The 23376-nt window shown below is 46.0% G+C and overlaps 1 protein-coding gene across 3 annotated transcripts; it reads right to left on the bottom strand.

The window, feature by feature from the left end:
* Positions 1-12933: 12933 nt before the first annotated feature.
* Positions 12934-21778, bottom strand: mmaa (metabolism of cobalamin associated A). 3 transcript variants are annotated; one of them, XM_030092862.1, is made up of 7 exons: positions 21749-21778; positions 20312-20717; positions 19446-19568; positions 19089-19259; positions 18273-18358; positions 17085-17234; positions 12934-14015 (listed from the first exon to the last, which is right to left on the bottom strand). In XM_030092862.1, exons 2-7 carry the CDS (start codon positions 20715-20717, stop codon positions 13731-13733), a joined length of 1221 nt encoding a protein of 406 aa, XP_029948722.1. In that variant the 5' UTR covers positions 21749-21778; the 3' UTR covers positions 12934-13730. The 3 variants fall into 3 exon arrangements, with proteins under 3 accessions (XP_029948722.1, XP_029948723.1, XP_029948721.1); XM_030092863.1 differs by having other exon boundaries at positions 21755-21776; XM_030092861.1 differs by having other exon boundaries at positions 21624-21760.
* Between the last annotated feature and the right edge of the window lie 1598 nt (positions 21779-23376).

Raw genomic sequence — 23376 nt, 5'->3', positions numbered from 1 at the left:
TGTCGGCCGTCTGTCCTTCTCTGCTTTACTGTGGTTCACCGTCACTGCACATAACGTCCACTTATCTTTTAGTTTTTTAGTCATTTCCACAAGATACCCAAATGTGTTGTGTCCTGAGGCCCACTTGATTTTATTTTTAATCCTCAAGCTAAATTTATTGTGTTTCTATGTGACAGAATGCATATAATTCTCTTTCAAAACTGAAAAAAAGGAAGAAATTCTGAAACATAATACATTACCATTTTTGTAGTTATGTTCAGTGTCACTTTACATCCTGTGTGTCAGGATGTAGAAACGCTGAAATATAAGGCTGGTTTGATGGTGCATAGCGATGGAACTCATCACAATCCACATGGATGCACATTAAACTAAGAAAGAGGATTTCCAATTAACCAATCGCCTGCTGAGTGAGTGGTTGCCATGGTGATTCCCGCCTGGCGAGGAGCGAGGGCCCGAAGCGCCGTCTGTGTTAAACGAAGGCATCAGTCCTGTTTAAAAAAAAAAAAAAAAAAAAAAGCTCAACTCATTTTTTTCAGTATTTTTAGTTTGACCAAAAACATGGAAGCTCAATAATAAAGCCATTTGCAGTTTTGGTTTAAGCTGCTTCTTTTTTTTAATCACTGGGAAAAGAACAAAAATCAAATCTTCCTTTATTTAATGTTGGAAAAAAATACAGGTCTGAATCAAAGAAAAAAAACTGTTTAAACATCACACATTACACTCACATCATAAAAGTAGATTTAACAGTCAAATTTCTCAGAAACGGCAAAGTGTGCAAACTTAAAAACTTAGAAAAATGAATTTAAAAAAGCCTTGTTTTCTGATCAAACCTCATATGACCTTGAATGACTTCAGATATATTTAATGCATCATCTAACGTGTTGTGGATGTGAAACTTAATCACAGGAGTCGGTCAATGTTCACAAAGAGCCTTTAATATCATGGCACAGGAAGTTCAGCATAGATTTCTCGATACATTTTAACGTTACGGCGAATGATCAGCACACACCCACAGACACACACACATTCCTCTCCTCATCTAAAGATCATGAAATTCCGAACATATCAGTCATCCAGAGTCAAGATTCTGTCCTGCTGAGAAAACAGTTTCATGGAAACATTTGCCGAGAGGACGAACCACCTGCTAATGACAGCGGCGAGGAGCGGCCGCGAGCCGGGATGAAATGAGCCGAGCGATGAGATTGTTTTCTCAGCAACAATAAGCCGGACTCAAAATTCCTCCGTCGCCGTCTAATAAGGGATGCAAGAGCCTCCGTGCTCCTTCGGTGATCCTGTAAGAGGGGGAAATAATGGGAAAGCAGGAAGTGATGGAAAGTTTGCTCTTCTGGGCGGCGGAGGCCGTCGTCCCGCAGCACTGCGGCGAGTTTAGAGAAAGGCCTGATCATCTCTGAGGAACATGGCATTCTCTAATTCACACCGGCGGCGTGCCGTCATAATAATAAGGAATAGGATCTGTCAGGGAGTGTAGCTGGTGTTTTTATTAGACCGATGGGAGGTCTGTGCGCCTCTCCTTTCTGTGTTGTAGTAATGAAAGTTACAGCACGTTCTCGCCCAGCCAAAGGTTGGCCCTGCCTAATGAAAACAGATGAAGCAGAGATAAAGTGTTTGCCGACATTAAGGGACTCATTTATCACCGTTAGCCCCCGAGCTATAGAACACCTTGGTCTGGAGCTCTCCTTTAACGGGCCCCGGCTCACAGCACCCCGGTGGCACGCCGCAGCCTTCCAGGCACATGCACACCTCCATCTTTACCTTTCTCTCTCTTTCATTCACGGTTTTTCATTTTTTTTTTTGTTTTTTTCTGCTCTTCAAATCTTCACCATCTCGCTTTTGTTGCTTGCTGAAGTCGCACGGAGGCTTTAGAGGGAAAAAGAAATGTGGAGGGTTTTTTTGTGTGTGTGAGGAACCTTTATCAAATCTAACGGATTTGGCAGTCCTTGCGGGACCTCCGTCGCCGCGCCCTCCGCGTTGACCCGCGCGGGTTCAACAGCCACCCGACGCCGGATCTCCTCTGTTTGAGGGGCCGCGGTTCTCATCTCGCTGCTCATCTCGCCTGTGTATTAATGAATCTTTTCGGCTGTGTTTAAAGCTGCTTAATTAAGTTCAAAGCGGCGCTCGGGGCAGTGCGCGCCTGCTCGGCTGACCTCCCTATGAGTGGAAGTGTTGATTAGGAAGTAAAGAGACACGGAGGCACTGCAGGGGACGGCTATTGATTGAAAGGATAGAAAAACCTCATTTGGATTTTTGTGATTGGAATATCACAACTGTACGAGGGGGCTGATTCCAGCCGTCTGCTCATTAACAGGCGCTCCATTCCTGTGCTGACAGTTGGGCGAAATTGCCAACTAAGTGAGGAATTTCTGTGATAAGACCAAACGCCAGAGTTTTCCCTCATCCCAATAATAGCCCTTCACCCCAGCCCGAGCTGTCTGCACAATGTCGACCTTTCGACACCACCTCGTGAAAGTTGGCCGCTGTCGATCGATAGCGTGTTAGCTTTTTGTTTGTAGGTTCAGGCTGCCTTGGCTTTATTACAGCTGCTGAGAGTCATCGGGGAGTCGTGCACGGCTTTGTGAGAGAGGAGCTCCCTCTTGTTTGCCAAAAGTGTAATCCCGCCGTGACCCGCCGTGACCCTGCCCTGAGAGGAAAGCTGCTTAGACAGAAGTGCGTGTCTGTGGGAGCTCCCAGCTGCCTGGTCTCGCTCGCCGTCTCTCTTTTTCTCTTTATTTGGCTCCCTACATCTACCTCACTCTTAGTTTTTTTTCCCCTTCACGGCTCTATATTCATCTTTCTATCGCTCTTTTCCCCCCTGCTGTTTTACCTCCCCGTTCTTTTCGCCCCTCTTAGACAGTGAGCGCCGGGCGTGCTTCACTCAGCGTCCGTTCCCCTAACACGCCCTCTCCTCGCCACCCATCCATCCTCCATTGAGGTTTTCAGCCTGTGAAGGGGCTGAGGCTTTGCTAAGTGGAGACAGATCGCCTTTTTTTTTTTTTTAGTGGAGAAAAATAAACACAAAGTCCTGCCATAGACAGCCTTTCGAACAGGCTGCGGAGAGAGACCAGCGGTGCACAGGAAAAAGAAAATAAAGCAAGGAAAATGACCTCTGGAATCGATTTGGCATGGGTTGAAGCCAGGGCGCAACAAGGCTGCGCCAAGGCTGCTTGTTGTTTTGTAAATCTATTCATCGCTGGGAAAAAAAAAATTAGGCAGAGAAATGAGGTGATGAATATGAAATTCCATGTTTATTCCGTCCTTAATAGAGAGTAGAAGTTGGACAAGTTGGGTTTCGCTCCGGCGGCTGGAGACGCGAAGCGCCGGGCCACGAAGATGTCGCGTTCCGACTCGCGAGGGAAGACGAGCCACACCTGAGGTACGAGGAGCTCGTGTCGGCGTGTCGTTTACCCGCCGCTCTGCGCCGGACAAGCATGGCGGGACATGTATTTACATGCACGTTTGGTGCCCGGCCCAGGGGCACGGCGTCAGCGCCTGCTCGGCCCCCCCTGCCGCGCCCCGCTCGCCGTTCTCTCCCGGGTGAGACATCACTCGGCGGGGGGTCAGCGGGAATCTGATTCAGGAGGCGCCGTGGGGGGGGCGAGTGAGGGGGAGGGGGGATTACCCACAAGTCTCTGTGCCTGGCACATCCAGACTCAGGGCGGCCTGAATCAGCGGGAGGGGGACAGATCGTACCCCCCTGCTGGCTGCCGCCTTAAATATAAAGCTAATGCTCGGCCACTCCAAGTGGATGACAAACACATTATGGAGGAGAGGAAGAGGAGGAGGAGGAGGAGGAGGAGGGAGGGGCGGGGTGACGGGCAGAGGGAGAGCAGCTCTACTTAAGTATGATCATGCCTTTTGAAACAGATAGGCTCCACTGTTACCATGGCAGTCTGTGACAGTCACCAGCCATAGGTTATTTAGTTTCTATGGGTAACAGTCGGCGCTGCACTTCACATCCACCGTGACACTGAACCTACAGGAATCGCCCACCGAATCTCTGCGGCTCACGAGAAAAAAAAAACATCCCTCCTTCGAACGCAACACGATCTGCATTTTCGAGCATCCTCACGCACGTCCACTCCCTGCCTTTTTTTTTATTATTTTTTTTTATGATTTTACAGATTCGGGGGTCTGCCGAGATCTGAAGTGAAGAGATTTAGTTAGAGAGAGCTTAACAGAACAGCCCAAGGTCGAGCCCAAACTAATCAGGCTCCTCATTTCCCCGGATGGAGTAATGAAGTAGAACGCTGACCCCCGGCTGACCCTGGGAATCCGGCAGAAAACTGGCCTGGAGACCAATTAAGTCAAAGTAAACGGAAATATTAAAACAGAGCAGTCATTTATTAATAAATACCGTCCAAGTCACGATAAAAAAAAATTATAAAAAACTGCTTCAAAGTGAATTTAAGTGAAAAGAAAGGTTTGATGTTTTACGCGTCTGTCATGAAAACTCGAGTCTCGTCGGATAATAAGCTGCTTTTTACTCCTGAAGATGGAGCTTGATTACAACCTGGTTAGCTCTCCTAATTATCTCTTGCACTTGAGCTTTTAATGATTTCCATGATTCAATTATCCCTAACCGAATTCCTGTCTTCAATCAATTAAAGCCAAAGCTGCACCCTCATCCATCTTCCAATCAGGACATCAGGAATCCCTCCATCCATTCTCATTTGAAGAGAGAGTGGGTCAAACAAATTAACAGAGTTTGCATCCATCCATGTCTCCTCATCTCTCTTTTTCACTCCAGAGTGGAGCTTTGTTCAGGAAGGTGGTCCAAAGACTTTGCGTATTCCCAGTGAAAACCTTTCAGAGCGGGCGTGTTCCAGTCTCCACTGGAATTTCTGAGGCGCGACGGCGCCGCTGCTGCTTCAGACGCATTTTGATTGGACGCAGAATTAAGGAACACCTTCGAGTAAACTGCTTCAGAGGAGAGAAGAAGTAAAGTGCGACGTGGAAAAGTCTGAAACAAGATATTTTTCTGACAATTACTGGGCACAGATCAAGAAATAATTCACCAACAAACTCATAGACACCAGATAAAAGAAGGCCTTTATCGTCCATTCTCTACCGAGCGCATTATAGTCTCTTACCAGTCATCTGAAGCAAACAAGCGCTGCCCTTGTGGCCACATTTCTGCTGAAACCTTGAATAAATGCGTCAGAGTCTTTCATCTGAGGCCCTTTTGTCCCGCTCCACTCCGCCGGTGATTGTGATACCTGATGTGGAGGTGAGTGACAGTGGCTCTCTTCACCTCTCAAGAATGCTTCTCACACACACACACAAAGGCACGCACACACACTGGAAGACTGCGACGCGACGCAAGTGGCCACCTCTACACACTGTTTGGCACCATCTGCCGGAACCCTGAGTGAACATATACGCAGCTTGAGGGGATGTTTGTCACGGAGTAAACAACAAAGGAGCTGGTCAGGGGGATAAAAGTTGTAAACGCAATGTCCTACTGAGATCAAACACACACGTACATTCATACATGTACGACGCACAACGTGAACAGCGTGTCTGGTCCTTCTGAGGGAGAAGCGGAGGCATTTCCGAGTGACGAATGCATCCTGTTTAGCCAGTTCACAGCCGAATTAGAGGAGGAAAAAGAAGCACCGAAATGGTTGCCAAGGTGCCCAGATAGTCATTTAACCCTCATTGGTTGAGAGAGAAGCCAAGGGCAGCGCAGCCTTTTCACATGCTGCTCTTTCCATCCCCATTATCTCCTCTGTCTCATCCCTGCAACCACCAATATGGTTTCCTTGAAAGGCTTTAGCATTCTTTTAAATGAAAATACCAAACTGTGCTCTTTCTGCACAGACGCAGCCGAAGATCAGGTTTGATGTTTTATCGCCGCGGCGGCCGTGTCTCCCGCACCCAGCATTTAACAGCACTGCCGACCGCTGAGCAGAGCATTAGGGGTGTTTTGGTCACGTTTAACATTGGGGAAGATCAAACACACAAAGCGAGACTGTCGGACTGCAGCGGCCTTGTCTGAGCGTCCCACTATGATGGACACCGAGGCTGAGACGCGGCTGTAAACTTCAATCTCATCACGCTCGGCGGCATCACACTGCTGGGAAGTTTCAGATGGCTTCATTCAGAGGGCATCCTCGGCCATATCTTCTCTTGGAGCCCTTTTTTTTTTTGTGTGTTTTTTTTTTAGGGGACGGCGGCATACGTGCATTCCCTGGCACAATTTTCAATAGAGCTCCCCCGGAGTAGCTGGGGAATGGCTATCACAACAATTACACTGACAGCTCTTTTCTAAAGTGCTCTTGATTTATTTGATTTAGTGAAGATTAATGGTCCTCCCGCCCAGCAGGCCCGCCTGAGAAGATCAGCACAACACAGGCTTTCTCCTGCAGATGCTCAGGTGTATGCAGCCACAGATAATGAAAATTTCTGCACGTATCGAGACACATGGAAATACCCTCACCAGTCACCCGCTCTGACCAAACCCGTTGCCTTTTTTTTTTTTTTGGCTTGTTTTCAAAAACCAACACATTACTATTCCTTGCATTCCAGTTCAGATAATTTAAATGGACATTTACTAGAAAAATAAAGAGCATTGACATTGATTTCAACCTCTAATCTGTCAGGAAGCTCGGTGCTGCTGAAGGAGACTGTCTGATACCAGCGGATCGCTCCTGAAAATGAGACGAGATAAGCTGGATAAACAAAGTTCTATTAAAAATTAAATCGAATGCAGTCACCTTCTTAATGTTTAATGGTCCTTTTGTTGTGCATGCATAATTTGACAAAAAATGTATTTAAGGCCTTTTTATACAATATCTAATTTATTTGTTTTGATGTTGGTATTACTTTATCTTGTATGGAGAGCACTTTTAAAATGCATCAGGGAAAGACACGTGTCGTTAACAATTCACATACTTTGATTTCAGTTCCTGTTTTTTTTAATACAACTTTAAAAACAGCACACACACACACACACACTCGCATGTTCCCTACGCTCGCTGCTGGAGGGAGGCAGCTCAGCCCCCGCTCCGTGCCAGGAAGTGCTACGTCTGGCTAGCTGGCCGACAGTTGCCAGGCCAGTGGTCCGGCGCGGTCCAGTGCGGTTGGCACTGACGCCTGCCCATCTGCTGGAGCTGACACGTCCGCTCCCACACCGCTCGTCCAGGAGGACGAAATGTGCCGCGGTGTCTTGGCAAAGCTCCCTGAAATGTCAACCTGGCGTGACAAACCCACGCCGCCCCCTTGGCCCTCGCAGGCCGGGTAGTGCGGGGCGCTGCCCCGGATCAGACGGGGAGCCAGGAACATGCCACGGTAACAACAACCGCTGATCGACTGCCGGGGCGCCACCATCTTGTCCGGGGTGGACAGAGCTTGTTCGGTTGGGTAGAGGACGACTGTTCTCATTACAGGCCCTGAACCTTACAAAACCTGGCTATCCGCGGCCTCACAGAGGACAACCGAATGAAAAAAAGAAAAGCATTTCATTAAAAACAGCCAAGAACAAAGCAAATCTAAGGTTTCTTTTTATGCCACAAAAACTGAATGGATGGATAAGATGCAGTCCATCTTCTCTGTTTCTGAGTGGATGGTCTTGGAGGTGCTGCGGGGGTCTGATGCTGGCTGACTCCATCCCGCAGCCCCCTCAGGGCAGCAACTGTGAGTGGTCATTAACACAGAGAGCAGGCCATGCCAGCAGAGAGCCGGGTCCAGCAGTAGTTAACAGCCACTATCCAGTTAAATCTTCATCCTCTCCGCTGAACACCAACAACTACACAACTACAGCAACTGCTGCTGCTGGTTGCCAAGGCTGAGAAAACAGTGCATCGTGTAAGACCTTTGCAAAAACAATAAACACGCTGTTTTGTAAGCACAAAAGAAAAAAAAAGTAGGGAAAGGTGCATTTGGACTGCACCGGCCCCATCGCTCACTTCTGCTGGATCTAAGGTTACAGCCTGAGCTGTCTGGCAGTTATCCATACACACTGAATCATTGCGAGAGAGTGTGTGTGTGCGCGCGCGTGCACACACGTGCGTGTGTGTGCACTGTGAAGCTGTGGACAAGTATGACAGGCTGACCTCCACGTGTTACCAGAGAGAGTGTGTGGCCCAGTGTTACCTGTCATAACATGGGCTGCCTGGAGCCCCGAGCACCAGCCTGACCAGGCCACTGGGCAGCCAGAAATAATAGGGACTGGCAAGAGGGCAATAAGGGGTCACACGGAGGGAGAGAGGAGGAGGGACAGGGACGTATGACAGGAGGACTCGTGCAGGCTTGAAGGCAGGAGACTGAGACGAGGGGAGTAAAGCAAAAAATGTATTGTAGCGGGGAGTAACGGCGGGGATAATGATGTGCGAGCAAGTGGGTCAATCAAGAAGCAACGAGAGGAAGATGAAAGGGAGGAAGGTACGGAAGATGGCTGCTGTTCTCCCCGCGTATTGCCTCCAAGAACTTCAGTCGAGAGCAAAAAGATGATATGCATAAAGGCAGAAGGGAATCTCACTTCTCAGCCGCAATCTGACGCACATCAGACGAGAAAAACAAGCCTCGGCTTTAACAAGACGGACCAACCTCGCATCGCTCCCCACTTGTTTTGAAGCCCAGTTTATCTTGGGGAGTACGATACTGGAGCGCCGTGGTGGAGGTGCAGCCGCTTGCCTGCAGAGATGGAACAGCTGAATTCACTTAGGCGGGCTTGGCCGGCAATTAAAGTGCCGGATTAAGAGTGATTGCATTTTGTGTCCTGAGGAGGCGCTGCCTGCCATCTTGAGAGGTCTCATTAACATGGCCGCCGTAGGCTGTGCTGAGCACCGCCACAGGCAGTTAAAAAATAATGGAGACATTATCAACCTTAATGTCTTGTACCTGGAGTGGAGAAGATTTTATAATCACTATTGTGATGGGCCACGGGCTGGCAGTTGTGCAAAAGGGAAAGGTTGGATGAAGATAACCCTTTTTCTGACCAGACCCCTGTGTGTTTTTTTGATCAGCCACTGCACGTGGGGAGTCTGAGCAGCTGGATTTCATTAATTGAGTGCTGGCAGCGATCTGCTCTGGCGGCAGGGGTGAGTCACACTGGTGGGATTGGTCTCTCTCTCCCTGATATCATCTTCCAACCATAACTACAAATAATTATTCACTCAAATCCATTACCGGGGGTCAATCAAGTTCCCCAATCAGTTCTAAAGTCCAATTACTGGCGCCAAGGCTCTATTCGCGCCTTCCTGCAGATGAAGGCCTGGCCCACGGGCTGCCCAGTAAATTACACATGGCAAACACTGGAGTGTGTGAGTGCATGTGTGTGTGTGTGTGTGTGTGTGTGTGTGTGTGTGTGTGTGTGTGTGTGTGTGTGTGTAGGGGGGGGGCATCTCCTCAGGTGCGAAATAAAGCAAAGGTACATACCGGTCTCCCTGGGGCATGGTGACCGTACCATCTCGCAGACTCCGCTGGGTTAAACAGAATTAGCCCAAGCATTGAGATGCACGTTGAATACCAAGCACATCTCGTGGCTCTACAGGCTGGAGAGCACGCAGCGCGCGCAGCCTGGCATTAACATCCATCTCAGCAGTTGATATAATAAGACATGTCGCCATAAGGGGCTTCTCACGAGGAGGCTGCACAGTGACCCATCAGAGAGGCGTAATGAGTGGGGTGCTGCATCTACAAGCCTGCGCGCTCAGTTCCTCACCGCGGCTCTCCAAAAACCCCCCATTAGCACGCGGCTGGCTCCTCATGTCGTTTCTGTGGCCGCCTTGAAAGCGCCCCCCCCACCCACTATCTCTCTCTCTCTCCAGCCTGGAGGAAATGCTTCTCACACGCTCATCTGTCACTACAGAGAGGGACAGCAGAGCAGCCAGCCGAGGCGGAGCAGCCGGGTGGGCAACACAAGGCAGGCAGTGTGTGTGCGTGTGTGTGTGTGTGTGTGTGTGTGTGTGTGTGTGTGTGTGTGTGTGTGTGTGTGTGTGTGTGTGTGTGTGTGTGTGTGTATGACAAGGGATGGATGGCTTCCACATATGTACACGATGTGTAGGTGGTGAGCTGGATAAGTATCCATGTGTGTATTAAAAAAAAAAAAAAAGACGGGTGAATGTGATTGTGTGAGGAGCAAAGCAAACATAGCAGGGACGACTGAGGCTTTGTGGATCAGCAGCCCATGACTGGTTGACACACACATGCAGACACACACACACACACACACACGCGCAGACACAGGCAGCAGAGAGCAGAGCCAGCCTGACATTTCCCTGTGTCAGGCTTTCCTCACAGTCTGATCTGACCAAACTATAACACTGATACAACCAACAAGAGAAAAAACAAAGATGTCTGATGTCCGTCCACACAATGACGCGCCGGCTTTATGAAGTTTTAAACGGTTTTTCAGGGGGAAAAACTGAGTTTGCCGACTGCATTTTCTTCTGAAGGCATTGTTCGCTTCTGGCCTGATCCGAGCGTGTTTTTGACCTCATAGTGCTGACACAGAGAAAGGCTGTCAGTGTAAGCCCCTCCATTAAACTTGAAAAAAAAAAAAAAACCTCATCAAAGAGCCAGTCTCTGTCCTCTGCTTACATTCGAGGGATCCGGCAAAATGCTAAACACATGTGCACGGCCCTGTGTTTAGGCTAAGATGGCTGAACACAATCCGGCAGCATTTGAGTTAATCTTCCTCAGCGAAACCGCATGGTGTTGTTTACACTGGAGACAACTGTGTGTATATGTATATGCATGGATGTGTGTGTGCGTGGAGAGCGTCCAGAGCTGCAGAACTCACTGTTCCCTTGTGCAAAGCCAGAGCAGTTACAGTGTGTGTATGTTTGTGTCAGCATGATGGAGGAGAAGGGTGTTACTCAGACCTAATGAATCCATCTGCATTCAGGGGGCATTCTTCCTCTCGTACGGAGGCGGGAGCAAACGAGCAGCGACCTGGGAGCCCGTCCAGCGGTCGGGGGGCTACGACTCACTATTTCCAAAGCGGAGTAGCATGAGGACACGCACAGATCAAGATCGAGGTTGGCCTCAAACCTTTTTCCTTGAAACACTGAGATTCAGGATGAGAGAGCCGAACCCCGCGCGGCCCTCGTGTGCAGTACCGGACCCAGCATCACCGCCGCCAGCGTCAGAGCGAGGGCTGAGAACAGCCGAGCGGGGTTTGGTGCGCGGGGCTGGGACTAGAGTACAGCCTGTGCTCCGGGAGAGTGGCAGCTGTTGATGTCCTCACCTCGAGATGACCTGGCACCCCGGGCAACCTCAATGAAGAATGGATGGAGGGCAGGAGGCGGGGGCGTTAAGAAGGGGAGGGAGGCTGGCACTGAGGGCCCAGTCATTAGGATAATGAATCCAGGGCTGGGCAGTATTTGAGAGACCTCTAGTGGATGGAAAAAGTACATATTTATAGCTGCAAGGGGTATACTGTTCATACTTTACAATATGAAATCAATTTAGTCTGCGATTGACTCACAGACGGTTACTCTCACCTAATTTCATCTCATAGGAGAGTGTATTCATGTTTCCCCTTCTACTGGAGCAGCTCAGAGCTGGCTGCTGCTGCACCGTGCACTGCAGACACGGCTGGTTTTTACATCAGATAACACTCCTGTGGGGAGTTTGCATGTTTTCTCTGTACCTTCATCCAATGATCCAGGTGAAAAAAACATTAGTTGATGTCTTCACTGTTACCGTGTTTGTGTGTGTGTGTGTGTGTGTGTGTGTGTGTGTGTGTTGCTGTCTGTCTCTGTGTGTCAGACATGAGACGAACCAGCAACCAGTCCCTGAGTACCCTGCCTGTGACCCCGAGGTAACCGGACTTGACTGCAACCTTAAGCTGGATAAAGAGGGTCTAATAGGGAGAAGGATAATCGTCCTGTATGTAAACACACTAACTCCAAATAAAATCAAGCCTTCTAAGTCAGGGGATCCCAGACTTCTTCCTCTGCTGTCTGATTTTGCTGAAGTGTTACAGTGAAGCCAAACACAGACAGTAGGTAATGACTGATTCATGACTCTTTCCCATGGAGCCACTGCTCTAAAACATATACTAAACTGAACATAACCCTTATTGTCTTAACCATCGATGCTTTTTCTTTAAAACTGTCTGGCTGTTAACGAGTCCATTAGTAGGCATTTGTGTTGATATTTTATTATATTTCAGTGGTTGCATATTGTGCAAATGAGTACACAGCGATTCTTAAAACTGCACAGAGCGGGATAAACCCTCTAATAACCCCTCTTCTTTCATATTGACTATAGAAATAAATAAAAGTGTGTCACTGGACAGACTTGATTCATATTAAAAGCTACTTCATGTTGTTTTATTGGCTGCCTTGATAGAACAATGAAGCTCTTGAGCTAACATCAACTGAGGGACAATTTGAAGGGCTAATTGAGTAAGCTCACAAAATTAATCTATTTATCACTCGGCTTATCTATCATGCCCAATATCAATGCTGGTAGTGTTATTTTTAATTTAATCTATATATTAATTAATAAACAACAATGGCATTATTGACTAACTTAATTTAGGATGGAAATTCTAATATTTGTGATGGAGTTATTGCTCGCTTCACGTCCGGTCACACTGCAGCCTGCTTCACCCTGAACACAGCAGCCTGTCTCTTTAAAGTAATAAAGTAGCTGCGGTGGAGTTATGAGCGTGCCACTTGCCTTTGTCTTGGGTCCTCTGGTGGTGTCCGGGAGTGCAGTGCATTATGAAGTTAATTCTGAAAATATTAAAGTGTGTTTTGCCTGAATTAGAAGCAGGCGGCACAGCTGACTCATTCGGGGGATAGCTGCTACTGACATTTCTGGCTCCAGAGAGCAGAGGAGAAATTTCATTAAATCTTTGACAAATCTCAGGACTAATATTCGTAGAGGTAACATTAATCACTCCCCCCCATTTTTTTCATATTGCGAGCAAACACAAGGAGAAAGAAAAGACCGGCCAACTGCACTGACAGATTTAATGTTATTCACTTATCTTCTTCAGATCCACATCATTCTTCACCGTAAAATTGTGAACAGAAAAATGTCCTGTTGCTTTTCGAAGAAATTCGTTATTGGAACAACATCCATCCACAGACAAGTGAGCGTATTAAACCCAGCTCCCCAAATACCTGACCTATTCACTAATACTTGTGTTTGTGGGTCGTGTATAGCATGCATGTCCATAAAGACGGTGGGGGAGCTGATCGCAGGTCATACGTCCCGTCCGTACAATATTTATGGCACCACCTCACACTTTAATGAGCCCGTTCATAAAAGTGAAGGTTATTGTACAAACTATTCTCCGATTGTCACAACATGACCTTTACAGTCCTCTTCTGCTAATCTCATTAAAACAGTTCACGAGGGTCCGTCCTGCTCCCCTCCTTGAAAGCCGTCTCACAATGTGCTTCATAATACGCAGCATTTCATCTCTCCGGCCGCAGATGAAGTGTTTCATTCCTGCCAGGAGCTGAGAGCGTCTTGAAGGCGTGGAGGAGAACTGACGGCCGTCGGCACGCCCCCCCCCCTCTCTCTCTCTCTCTCTCGCGGATTGGATTAAAGTGTTCAGGAAGTGAAGTTCCTGCAGAGGTGTGACTTCTATCTGCTTTAAATTTTAAATCAACTGTAAAAAGAGCCGGGCCGCTTCTTTTTTTGCGCAGACCAAAGAGTCAAGGTCACAGACGCTCCGTCCTGCTTTCTTTGGCAGCGAGAGGCTCAGATCAGCGGAGATGTTTCATCTCAAACAGTCTCGGTGTGCGCTACGACGAGGAGAAGGCTCTGAGGAGCATGTCAGCGGCCAGGCCTGGAGAGACGACCCCCTGGGTGACCCTCTCCTCCAGGCGGGGCAGAGCCTCTCTGACCCCGGGGTGACTCTGGAAGTGGCTGAGGACGTTCTCCTGGATCAGGTTCCACATCCACACCTTCTGCTGGGCCCGCCGCCGGCGCTGCAGCTCCCCGCTGGCCAACATGCCGTCCCGGTACGACTCGATCTTAGCCCAGACCTCCGGGATGCCCTCGTTGGTGTGTGAGGAGGCGCGCACCACCTGAGGATGGATGGAGGAGGGGGAGGAGGGGGGAGGGGACAGGTGTAAACTCAGGCTCACTCGGACCAGATCCACTCCCACACTCCACTCCCGGTGTTTTATGGACTCATGTTCCATCCATGTGTGGAATTAAGTCCAGAGTAAGAAGGTTCTTCCTTTAAGATACTTTACAACTCATGCATAGTCGTGGAAAAATGTTCTATTAGGGGGAAAATCATGTGCAGTACTCTGGATGTTAAAGAGCAGCGCTGCAATAACCGTTACAGCCAAGATGCATGTGAAACGTGCCTTTTTAATAAGATCAATTTCAGTTTATAATCAAGAATATAAAGAATAAGGTATCTCAAAATGTTAGACTATTTCAAAGGATCAGTTGTTTTCAATATTTTTTTTCAAACCGGAGAACTCCCTTCATGCGTTCACAAGCTTTATTTTAATAAATGGGCAGATTGCATGTGGTGAGCTGCGGCTGAGTTTTACAGGTGGTACACTTTTATTTTTTTGATTTTTTTTGCAAGTGCTGTCACGTCACCGTGGCGAAGCGTCCGTCCCCCAAGTAACGCGGCGTTCACGCGAGCGATCTGGGGATAAATGTCACTTACGCGTTTAATGCTTCAACAAGTGACTGCGCGTCTGCCTGCGGAGCTGGCGACACGTTCAAGAACACATGATGAAATTCAGGGTAACGTTCCGTTTCAAAGCCGGCGCAGGCTGAGAGGAGCACAAAGGAACCGAGGCATCCATTCAGATGTGTGCCCATGAAAGAGCCGACTTAAAAGTTAAGCCAATGTATATATTTAATATGTCATTACACACAAGTGGATAAAGGAGAGAGAAAGGCAGTTTGAGGGAGGGAAGACAAGAAAAGACGACAGTGTTTTGTGTAAAATAAAGCCCTCTGATCCTCTGCTGGGAGATAACATGACAACTCAAGATGATATTTAGCAGCTTGTTAAAATATCAGGTCTGTGATCAGCGGCTAAGTGTAAATCCCACATTAAGAGAATTACAACTGGATCTGAAGTCTGATGCAAAAACTAATATTCGACCTTTCAGTGACTGATTGCAGTGAAATTGTTATTTTTAACTACTTTACACATTAAATATGTGTTAAACAGGAGGGGGGAGTGGTGGACACACAAGACTGCTTCCACAAAGCTATTAATTATTAGCTTGTCTTTACAAAATTATGCAAATTGAAAAGGAAACCAGGAGGAGGGGCCGACAGGGTGATGCAGAGGTTAGCACCGTCACCTCGAAGCCAGAACGTTCTCACTTCCTGTATGAGATTGTATGAGTCTGTGTGGGTTTTTTCTCCAGTACAGGAGTGTGCATGTGAAGTTAACCACAAATAAATAAATACAGAGATGCTGAATCTACTAACAACGATCACACATAGCATCCAGATTGTGTTGGATGGTGGACTTTCTTAGAAATTTTGCCTTGAAAGACTTAGTTGCTCAACATAGGAGATAAGAAACATTAATAGAGACAGTGTTTCACTTTGAAAGTGAAGGTAAGGTGGATAGATCCTTGAACTGCAAACATTATGGGGAATAAAAACTCATTTCATCCATTTTTGAATATGGCTGCAATATAATAGAATGTGGAAAAAGTGAAGCGCTTTGAATCCTTTCCAGATTCAGTCCGTACTTCAGTCATACAAATACGAGTTTCAGACTCTACTTAGGCTTTTCATACCACATCATTCATAATTACAAGCAAACGTTTCCTTCCTGGTTCGTTCAGAATTCACGCAAAAGCCAAAAGATTTCCTCCAGTATTTTAAATTCCTACAATCATGGCCTCTTAACTAAGAAGTCATCAAACTGCTTAACATCACGCCTCGTTTTTGAAACGACGTCAAAGTTCTCGAACAGAAAAACAGGAGAAGTATCCATTAAATGAAAGAGAGCAAAAATATCAATGGAAGGAAGAAACGGGATGAAGAAGTGTGTCAGGAATGCTTTTGGGAATAAAGCAGCTCTAATGCATTGTGTGTGAGTCACACACTGCCTGAATCATACTCTGACAGGTACAATTGGTTGAGTGCCCCTTTAAGACCGGGACTTTGGCAGAGAAACTTTTAGGGTTACTTGAGGTTAACTTGATTATGGGTGATTTGTAAGTGGCACTCGAAATTTGTTGGAACTTCGTAATCTTTTGGGGAGGAAAATCAATTTATCAAGGGACAGAAAATGAATCTGCCACTATTAATAGTCTTTCTGAAGCAAAAAAAAAACCCAAAAAACCTATGCTGATTCTTGCTCCTCTGCTGCGAGGTTTTGCTGTTCCTGCCTGAGAACATGATTTTATAATCAATGTTTCGGAGTTTTTATCTGTTAAACAAACAGCAAAACCTATTTAAAGAAGATGTGCTGTGTTTCTGGAACTTTGAATACTTTTTTAGAAGAGGCCAGGAGGAAACAAGAGGCTAAATCAAATCTGAGTGGTACTGTAGACCAAACAGACAGACTCTATGTGAACAAGAAAGGCGAGGGGAGGATAAATAGAGCGGGGGGGGGCGGCTATAAGAGAAACCTATCAGCTTTATGTGCATGTGCGGGTTTCTAATCAGTGAAATGCATGACGCAGCAGCCGAGCATTCAGAGCCGCGAAGGGGGGGGGGGGGGGGTTAATGAGGGGCGGGAGGTGGGGGTATTTCCTGGCGGCGTGCCCAGTGGGCAGATGCTCTACTGGGCTGGGAAAACAAAGGGACAAGGCCAGGCAGGCGAGTGGGTGAGACGGGACACGGGGGGTGGTGGGGTGGTGGTGTGGGGGGTGAGACACTGCAGCACGGAGGCCGTGACGGTATGACGACATCATCCTCATCCTCATCCTCATCCCTCCCCCTCTTCGTCCCCTGTCAGACGACCTCTCCGTGGGATGCTTGTCGGGTCCATGGAGCAATAAAACCTCCGCCGCCACGGCCCGCTGGGTCAAACTTCCAACACTGGTCAATCATCTTTTTTCCTTTTTTTTTGTTAAAGCAAAGAAATTCTTTTTCTGTTCCCTCGCCACACACACACACACACACACACACACACACACAAACAGAGACAGGCACACCTTTGGATTCCAGGCCTTGGATCTCTTGCGGAGCAGCTTCAGCGCGCTGGTGTACTCGGCCTGGATCCTCCTGGCCGGCACCACCAGGTCACCGTCAGACTTCGTCACCACCACCAAGTCGGCTCGCTCAATGATGCCCCTCTTGATCCCCTGGACAGAGATTGGAGAGGAAGGTCGTTAAGTGTTCAGAACACTGTAAATAAATGTGACGTCTGGACGCCCGGCGTCCGGGCGGATCTGCGTGTGGAGTGATGGATGGACGGCGCTGCAGGCAGGTGTCTTCGGGGCTGCCACTTTATTTGGAGCAAGCCAATGCAATCCTAAATTGGCGCCTCCTCTCCATTAATCACTAATGTCTCCTTCTGTCAGGTTCAAAACAAGAAAAATTGTTGAGCTCGAGCCACATTTCGCAACTTGGAAGGAGATGCAGTGATTTTTCTCTAATTAAGTCGTAGTAAATATATAAACATATGATATTAGTTACACTCCACATTGCTCATGGTTGGGAACCAAACTGTAAATCTGATCTGCTCATCTTCCATATATTCACTGAAATAATGATAGAAATCAGTGCAGTTTTTTGCAGTTGTTCCACAATGTGTTGAAAACAATTAGTATAATTAAAACAAATGCCACTTCAGCTACCTAATGCCCCACAATCATCCCCATAATATTAATCAAAATGAGTTATGCTAATGAAATCCATTAATTTAGCTAATTAATAAAGTGATTAGCATATGGGATTTGTCTGCATGTTTATCCTCATAAAAATGCAGCCATGAAAGCAAATCGGCTTGTTCTTCAAAATGTAGAGTCCAGTTTGATAATATATATGAACATTATGTTAATGAATAATATGACTGATTAACACCATTTATTTTAGGGAATCAAATGAGAAACGAAATCTGAATTTCCCTCAAATGAAACATTTTAATTTAAATTTTTACATACTTTTAAGCTCAAAATTAGATTTTCTTTTGAAATATATTGCTCTTATGACATCCTAACTCACAATAAAATTACATATTATTCTTCAATTTCAACAAATTCACATTGAATAATCTGAATATTATATATTCGATCTTTGAAAGTCATCACCCGGCCCTGCGAGTCTTTTTCTGGTTGCTGTTCATGATGAGGCTGGACTTTAATGGCCTTGTTGCTTCTTGTGATCTTTTATTCACTAACCTGGAGTTCATCGCCCCCTGCTGGTGGGATCAGCAGCACAAACATGTCGACCATGTCTGCCACTGCAAACTCTGACTGACCCACGCCTGAGAGGAACAGAAAACAGCATCAGTTTGATACGAAACCAAAAACAACTTAAAAATCCTCCTAATAAAACTGATTAATCACTTGAACACTGTGTTGCACAGTTCAATACAAAACGTGCTTTTTCTTTTTTACAACGCTGAATGAACAGTTTAAAGGTAAAAGAAATTAAAAGGTATTAAGAAAAATGTGGATAGAGATGTGCTCAATAGTTTAAAATGTCTTTGCTTGAGCTTTCATGAATGCAGAATTCCTCCCAGTGAAGCAGCGGTTAGCCTTGAGATGCAGAGCAGCAGCGGGAGGTTTCAGATCTCACACACCTCGACCAAATCACGTCTGTTTTCAGAGAAACTTACAGACTCAATGAGGACAGTCACTACAAATGACATGAAATAAAGACAAAAAAAAAATTAAGAAAAATGTATTCTCATATGTTTTCTATGCATTTAAATAGAGAAATGTATATTTGGTGCTACTGAGCAGGCATGACCTGATGTGGTTTAACTTGTTTTAGACTTTGTTTAATACGGATATCAAACCTTTCGGTTGAATATGCAGCTTTGTGGACGAACATAAAGAAAACGTTTCACTGCATAAAATTAACTTTTCGGAAGAAACAAGTGAAATTCCAGTTCTGATAATGTTTGAATAACAGAAAGTAAACTGCATGACTTCATCCAGAAAATATTTGGTCCAATCAGCCAAAACACCACGTCCATCATCCAGTCTTACCTACAGTCTCCACCAGCACAATGTCGTATCCTGCCCCCTCACAGAGGACGATGGCCTCACTGGTCGTTCTGGTGACACCACCGAGTGTTCCTGAAGCCGGTGATGGTCTGATAAAAGCGCTCATGTCTCTCGAGAGTTCAGTCATACGAGTCTTATCACCCATCAGAGACCCTGCAAACACAGCGATGAGTCAGTGTGTGGCATGAATTCAGAGTAACTATCCAATGACTTCAGCCCGGGTCGTATGTCAATAAATACAATGCAGATAATCAAAAATTACGTGTGTATGTGTGCGTGCGTGCGTGCGTGCGTGCGTGCGTGTGTGTGTGTGTGTGTGTGTGTGTGTGTGTGTGTTACCTCCTGTAGTGCAGGAGGACGGATCAACAGCCAGGACCGCCAACTTATGTCCACGTCCGGTCAGCATCTTTCCCACCACCTCAATGAAGGAGGACTTTCCTGCTCCGGGGGGGCCGGACAGGCCTGAGGAATCAGCCAGATTAGCAACACGTCACAATTATAGAAATATAACTTCATCAAGAAGACGTTCACAGATGTGGATAAAACCATGTTGAACAAAGATGGGCCATTCCCTTCTTGGACGATATTTGATGAATCAATTGCTCCAGCTCTGGAAGATGCATGAAAAAAGTATCGATGAGAAACTCACAGATAAATAATATTGTGTTGTGTGTGTGAGCAGACTGGCTTATCTAGTTGCTGCTTTCCATGTTTCCTGCCAAACTAAAAACTCAGTAAAGTTTAACACATTGTCAGTAAAACCACCAGAGTACGCCATCATGGAAGTTTGAGACAGAAAAGATTGTTCTTGTTTCTATAACATGTGTGTGCCGTATGTTTGTGCCATGTTTTAGTCAGCTCTGGAAATGCACACTAACTAGAAGTGCCTTTGTTTCTTTACAGGTTTTCAAAAGATTACAAAAACTGGAAAAATAAGTGTTTTTGGAGTTTACTGTTAGCAGTAATCCCAAAACTGTGAATATGAATGTTTCATTTTGTAAACCATATATATAAAGGTCTTAAAAGTCCTTCAAACTCTGGTATCATGGTTGTTTCCAAGACTGTATTTATGCACCGATGACATCTCTATGTTCCTCAGCCATGATCAGCTGCTGTACGTCTATCTACACACCAGAATTTAGAAAGACCAATCTACAAGCTCAGAAAAACAATCTTTGCAAGCTTTGTTTATGTTTTCCACACACCTACTCTGAAGGCCACGGGCTTCCCTCCGTTTCGGCCCTCCTGCTCCCTCCTGTAGGCCAGCACCCTCTGCAGCAGCACCTGGGCCAGCTCCTTCTTTCTGGGGTGCTGCGTCTCCACCAGGGTGATGGACTCAGCCAGAGACGCTCGCTGCCCTCCGATCAGCCCGTCGTACAGTTTGTTCAGCAGTCTCTGCTCCGGCCCGTTCAGCTCCTGGAAGTGCGGGCTGACGGCCGTGCTCACAGCCCTCCTGTGCTGGCAGCTGTGGCTCAGGACGATGCTCTGGTAGCCCCGCGCTCTGCAGCCCCGCTTGGTGACTGGGAAGGCAGTGATTGGAGAGGTGAAGGAAGAAATGTGGCGGAGGAGAGAAAGGCCGTCCCGTCCCATTTTGTGACAAACGTGAGACATCTAGATGGAAAAAACATAACAATCAATGAATTTGTTTTCTTTTTTTGTCACTGGTTATGTGTGGTATGACTGGAAATTGGTAAGTTTTGGCAAGAAAATGAGGATGGGTGGAATAGCACAAGTCCTGCTTGCACTGTCACATTAAATTATACAGCACATTGTGTTTCCTACAGCAGTCAGAGAGGATTCCAACAAGACTCTCCTGAAGTGAGACTATGCCGATTATGGCAGATTCCATGTTGTTAATCTGGAATTTTATATCTGTACTATTTCTGATCAGTTTGAATACTAAGCAGTCTGTTAGTAGTGTTCAAATCGTAGTCACTTAGCATGGAACAGTTTATTAACAAGTGGAAAACTCTAAAATAAAATATCTGTCACTTTGAATATTTGTTTAAAATTGGGTACGCATAACCATACCAGCACACGCTATCTCCCCAAAAAGAGAGTTACTGCTGCTATGGCAGGCTGGTAAAATTATGCTTTTCTCGCATAAACACTCAATACTATTGACTCCTTTTTACATGACCATTGCATTAGGCCTGTGTGCTAAAGAGTGACATGAAGACGGTGTCCAAAGAGTCAGTTTACAAAAGAAGTTACCAGCTGAGAGAGCAGCTGCAGGCAGAGTACATGCACTGAGGTAAACAAACAAACAAACAAAAAGACTATAGTTCTGCACATAATGCTGAGATCATGAACGACTGTTATTATATCGTTTTTATGCCTTAATGGGGCAACTATATGCAACACAAAGAGAAGGAATAACGCCAAAGTAAAGACGCAAACCGCGGATTTTACGGACTTCAGCTCTTTAGCATTAGCCGTTTCTCCAGCGGAGACATGCACAGTGATCTCTGCTCTGTCAAAGTTACAAGTGCTGCCGTTTGATCGGTGAAGTCTCACCTGCCGTCACGCGAACGTTTATATATATCAGGTAAGCCCGTAACCTCGCTTTTATGTCCACATGCCATGCAGGTGGGACAAAATATTAGCAGAAAAATATGATAAAGTTCATGCTGAACACTCACACTGACCTCCACTCGACTTCATTCATTCACTTCCGGTTTGCACTGACGTAACAACCATTGGGTAATAACACACGAGACACGTTTCCAAGATTAAAAATAAATAATAAGGTTGAATAGCTTCAGAAAATACCGAGCTTGATATATGAGTTGCTATGTTGAACCTATTTGGTCCAATATTTTATATAAATTAACATAAAAAAAGGAGAATCCTGCAGTGGTATTTGTTGACCAGCAGGTAGCAGCACCTCCACAGGAGGCTTACACTGTTCTGATTGAAAATAGGAAATGCATTTTTAAAACCTCATTTCAAATGTTCCTTCTTTAATTAACAGCCAGTTAGGTATATGAGGTACATAATAACATGGCACTTATGTGTAAATGTAAAGGTGATCCTTTGTAGCGTCCAGACTGCATCAAACAGTACAGGTGTAAATACTTTAATTCTATCACTTAACTCTCATGTTTATTGCATGGATTTAGCCTGCAGGATGAATCAGAGGTTAAAACTCTTGTCTCACATATGGAACATCTGTGGTTTTCATTATGCTGCTGGTGGAAAGACAATTTCTGCTTTAATATAGAATCAGAGGCGGAGCATGGGTCTCAGTACAGAGGGGGCGGAGCATTCTCGACGGGCCCTTACGATAGTAATTTTACCATTCAAACAATCCCTCATGCTACCATCAAACAACACACTAATGCTCACTTTTATTGAGCCAAGCAAACCTATATGCTTCAGAAAGCAGAATAAAGCCACAAACCAGTTCACAAACTTGTTCTGAAGAACAAATACACATACGCACGCAGATTGACGCCTGTCAATCTCAGAGCGTCCGCTGTCCATGGTGCTGAAAAATCAGATAAAAACTCACAGGCTAAATCTGTACCATCTTTGATACAGCTTAAATATAAAATGAACACAGCTGGTAAAAAATTACACAATCTATTCAGATAGATACAGACAGCTATCTATATGTTTTGGAATTCAAGTATATTAGAAAAAAAAATAGACTCAGCGGTCTCTTACAGTTGAGAGCAACACAAGGCACATTCAAATAGGCAGGTGTTTAAGACCACGGCATTCTGAAAAAGATAATATTTTTGAAGGTTTCACTGACTCACCAGTGGCTCCGATGTTAGGTTTTGGGTAGTACCGCTAGCGGCTAGCATAGTGTTTAGCATACTGTTTAACTTCCCTCCAAACAGTTCAGATCAAGTGCAAAGAAAAAAACTCGTTCATGCCGCACAGCCAATCAGCGCTGGCTTACAGCTCTGATGCGTTCATGGACAGTCGTAATGTAAGAACTGGCAAATTGGAGCCCACAATCATAAGCATATACCTTCTCGCACACACTGCACATTTTATTATAATAATTTATTTACGAGTAAATGTGAACACATCACATGAAACGGGGCCCTATGACCTTGTGGGCCCTGGGGCGACCGCCCCCTTGCCCCCACTCTGGCTCCGCTACAGTGTAGAATAGTATTCCAGGTTAACTCCTGGAAGAGAAACACCTTTATATTGTATATTAAGTCTCACTTTACGTGACTCCAAGCTGAACTGTCCTATTAAATTACATTTTTCTCCTCTCAACTTAAAAACCACTTGAATACAAACAGGTAGG

The sequence above is a fragment of the Salarias fasciatus genome, chromosome 6, assembly GCF_902148845.1.
Source record: "Salarias fasciatus chromosome 6, fSalaFa1.1, whole genome shotgun sequence".
NCBI lineage: Eukaryota > Metazoa > Chordata > Actinopteri > Blenniiformes > Blenniidae > Salarias > Salarias fasciatus.
This window is presented reverse-complemented; position numbering and strand designations above follow the sequence as displayed.

Coding starts and splice junctions, on each gene's coding strand:
- mmaa (XM_030092862.1), bottom strand. CDS start 20,717: ATGTCTCACGTTTGTCACAAAATGGGACGGGACGGCCTTTCTCTCCTC. Junction 17,235..18,272: donor CAGGGGGCGATGAACTCCAG/GTTAGTGAATAA, acceptor ATCTCTGTCCAG/GGGATCAAGAGGGGCATCAT. Junction 14,016..17,084: donor CCAAGGCCTGGAATCCAAAG/GTGTGCCTGTCT, acceptor ATCCATCCTCAG/GTGGTGCGCGCCTCCTCACA.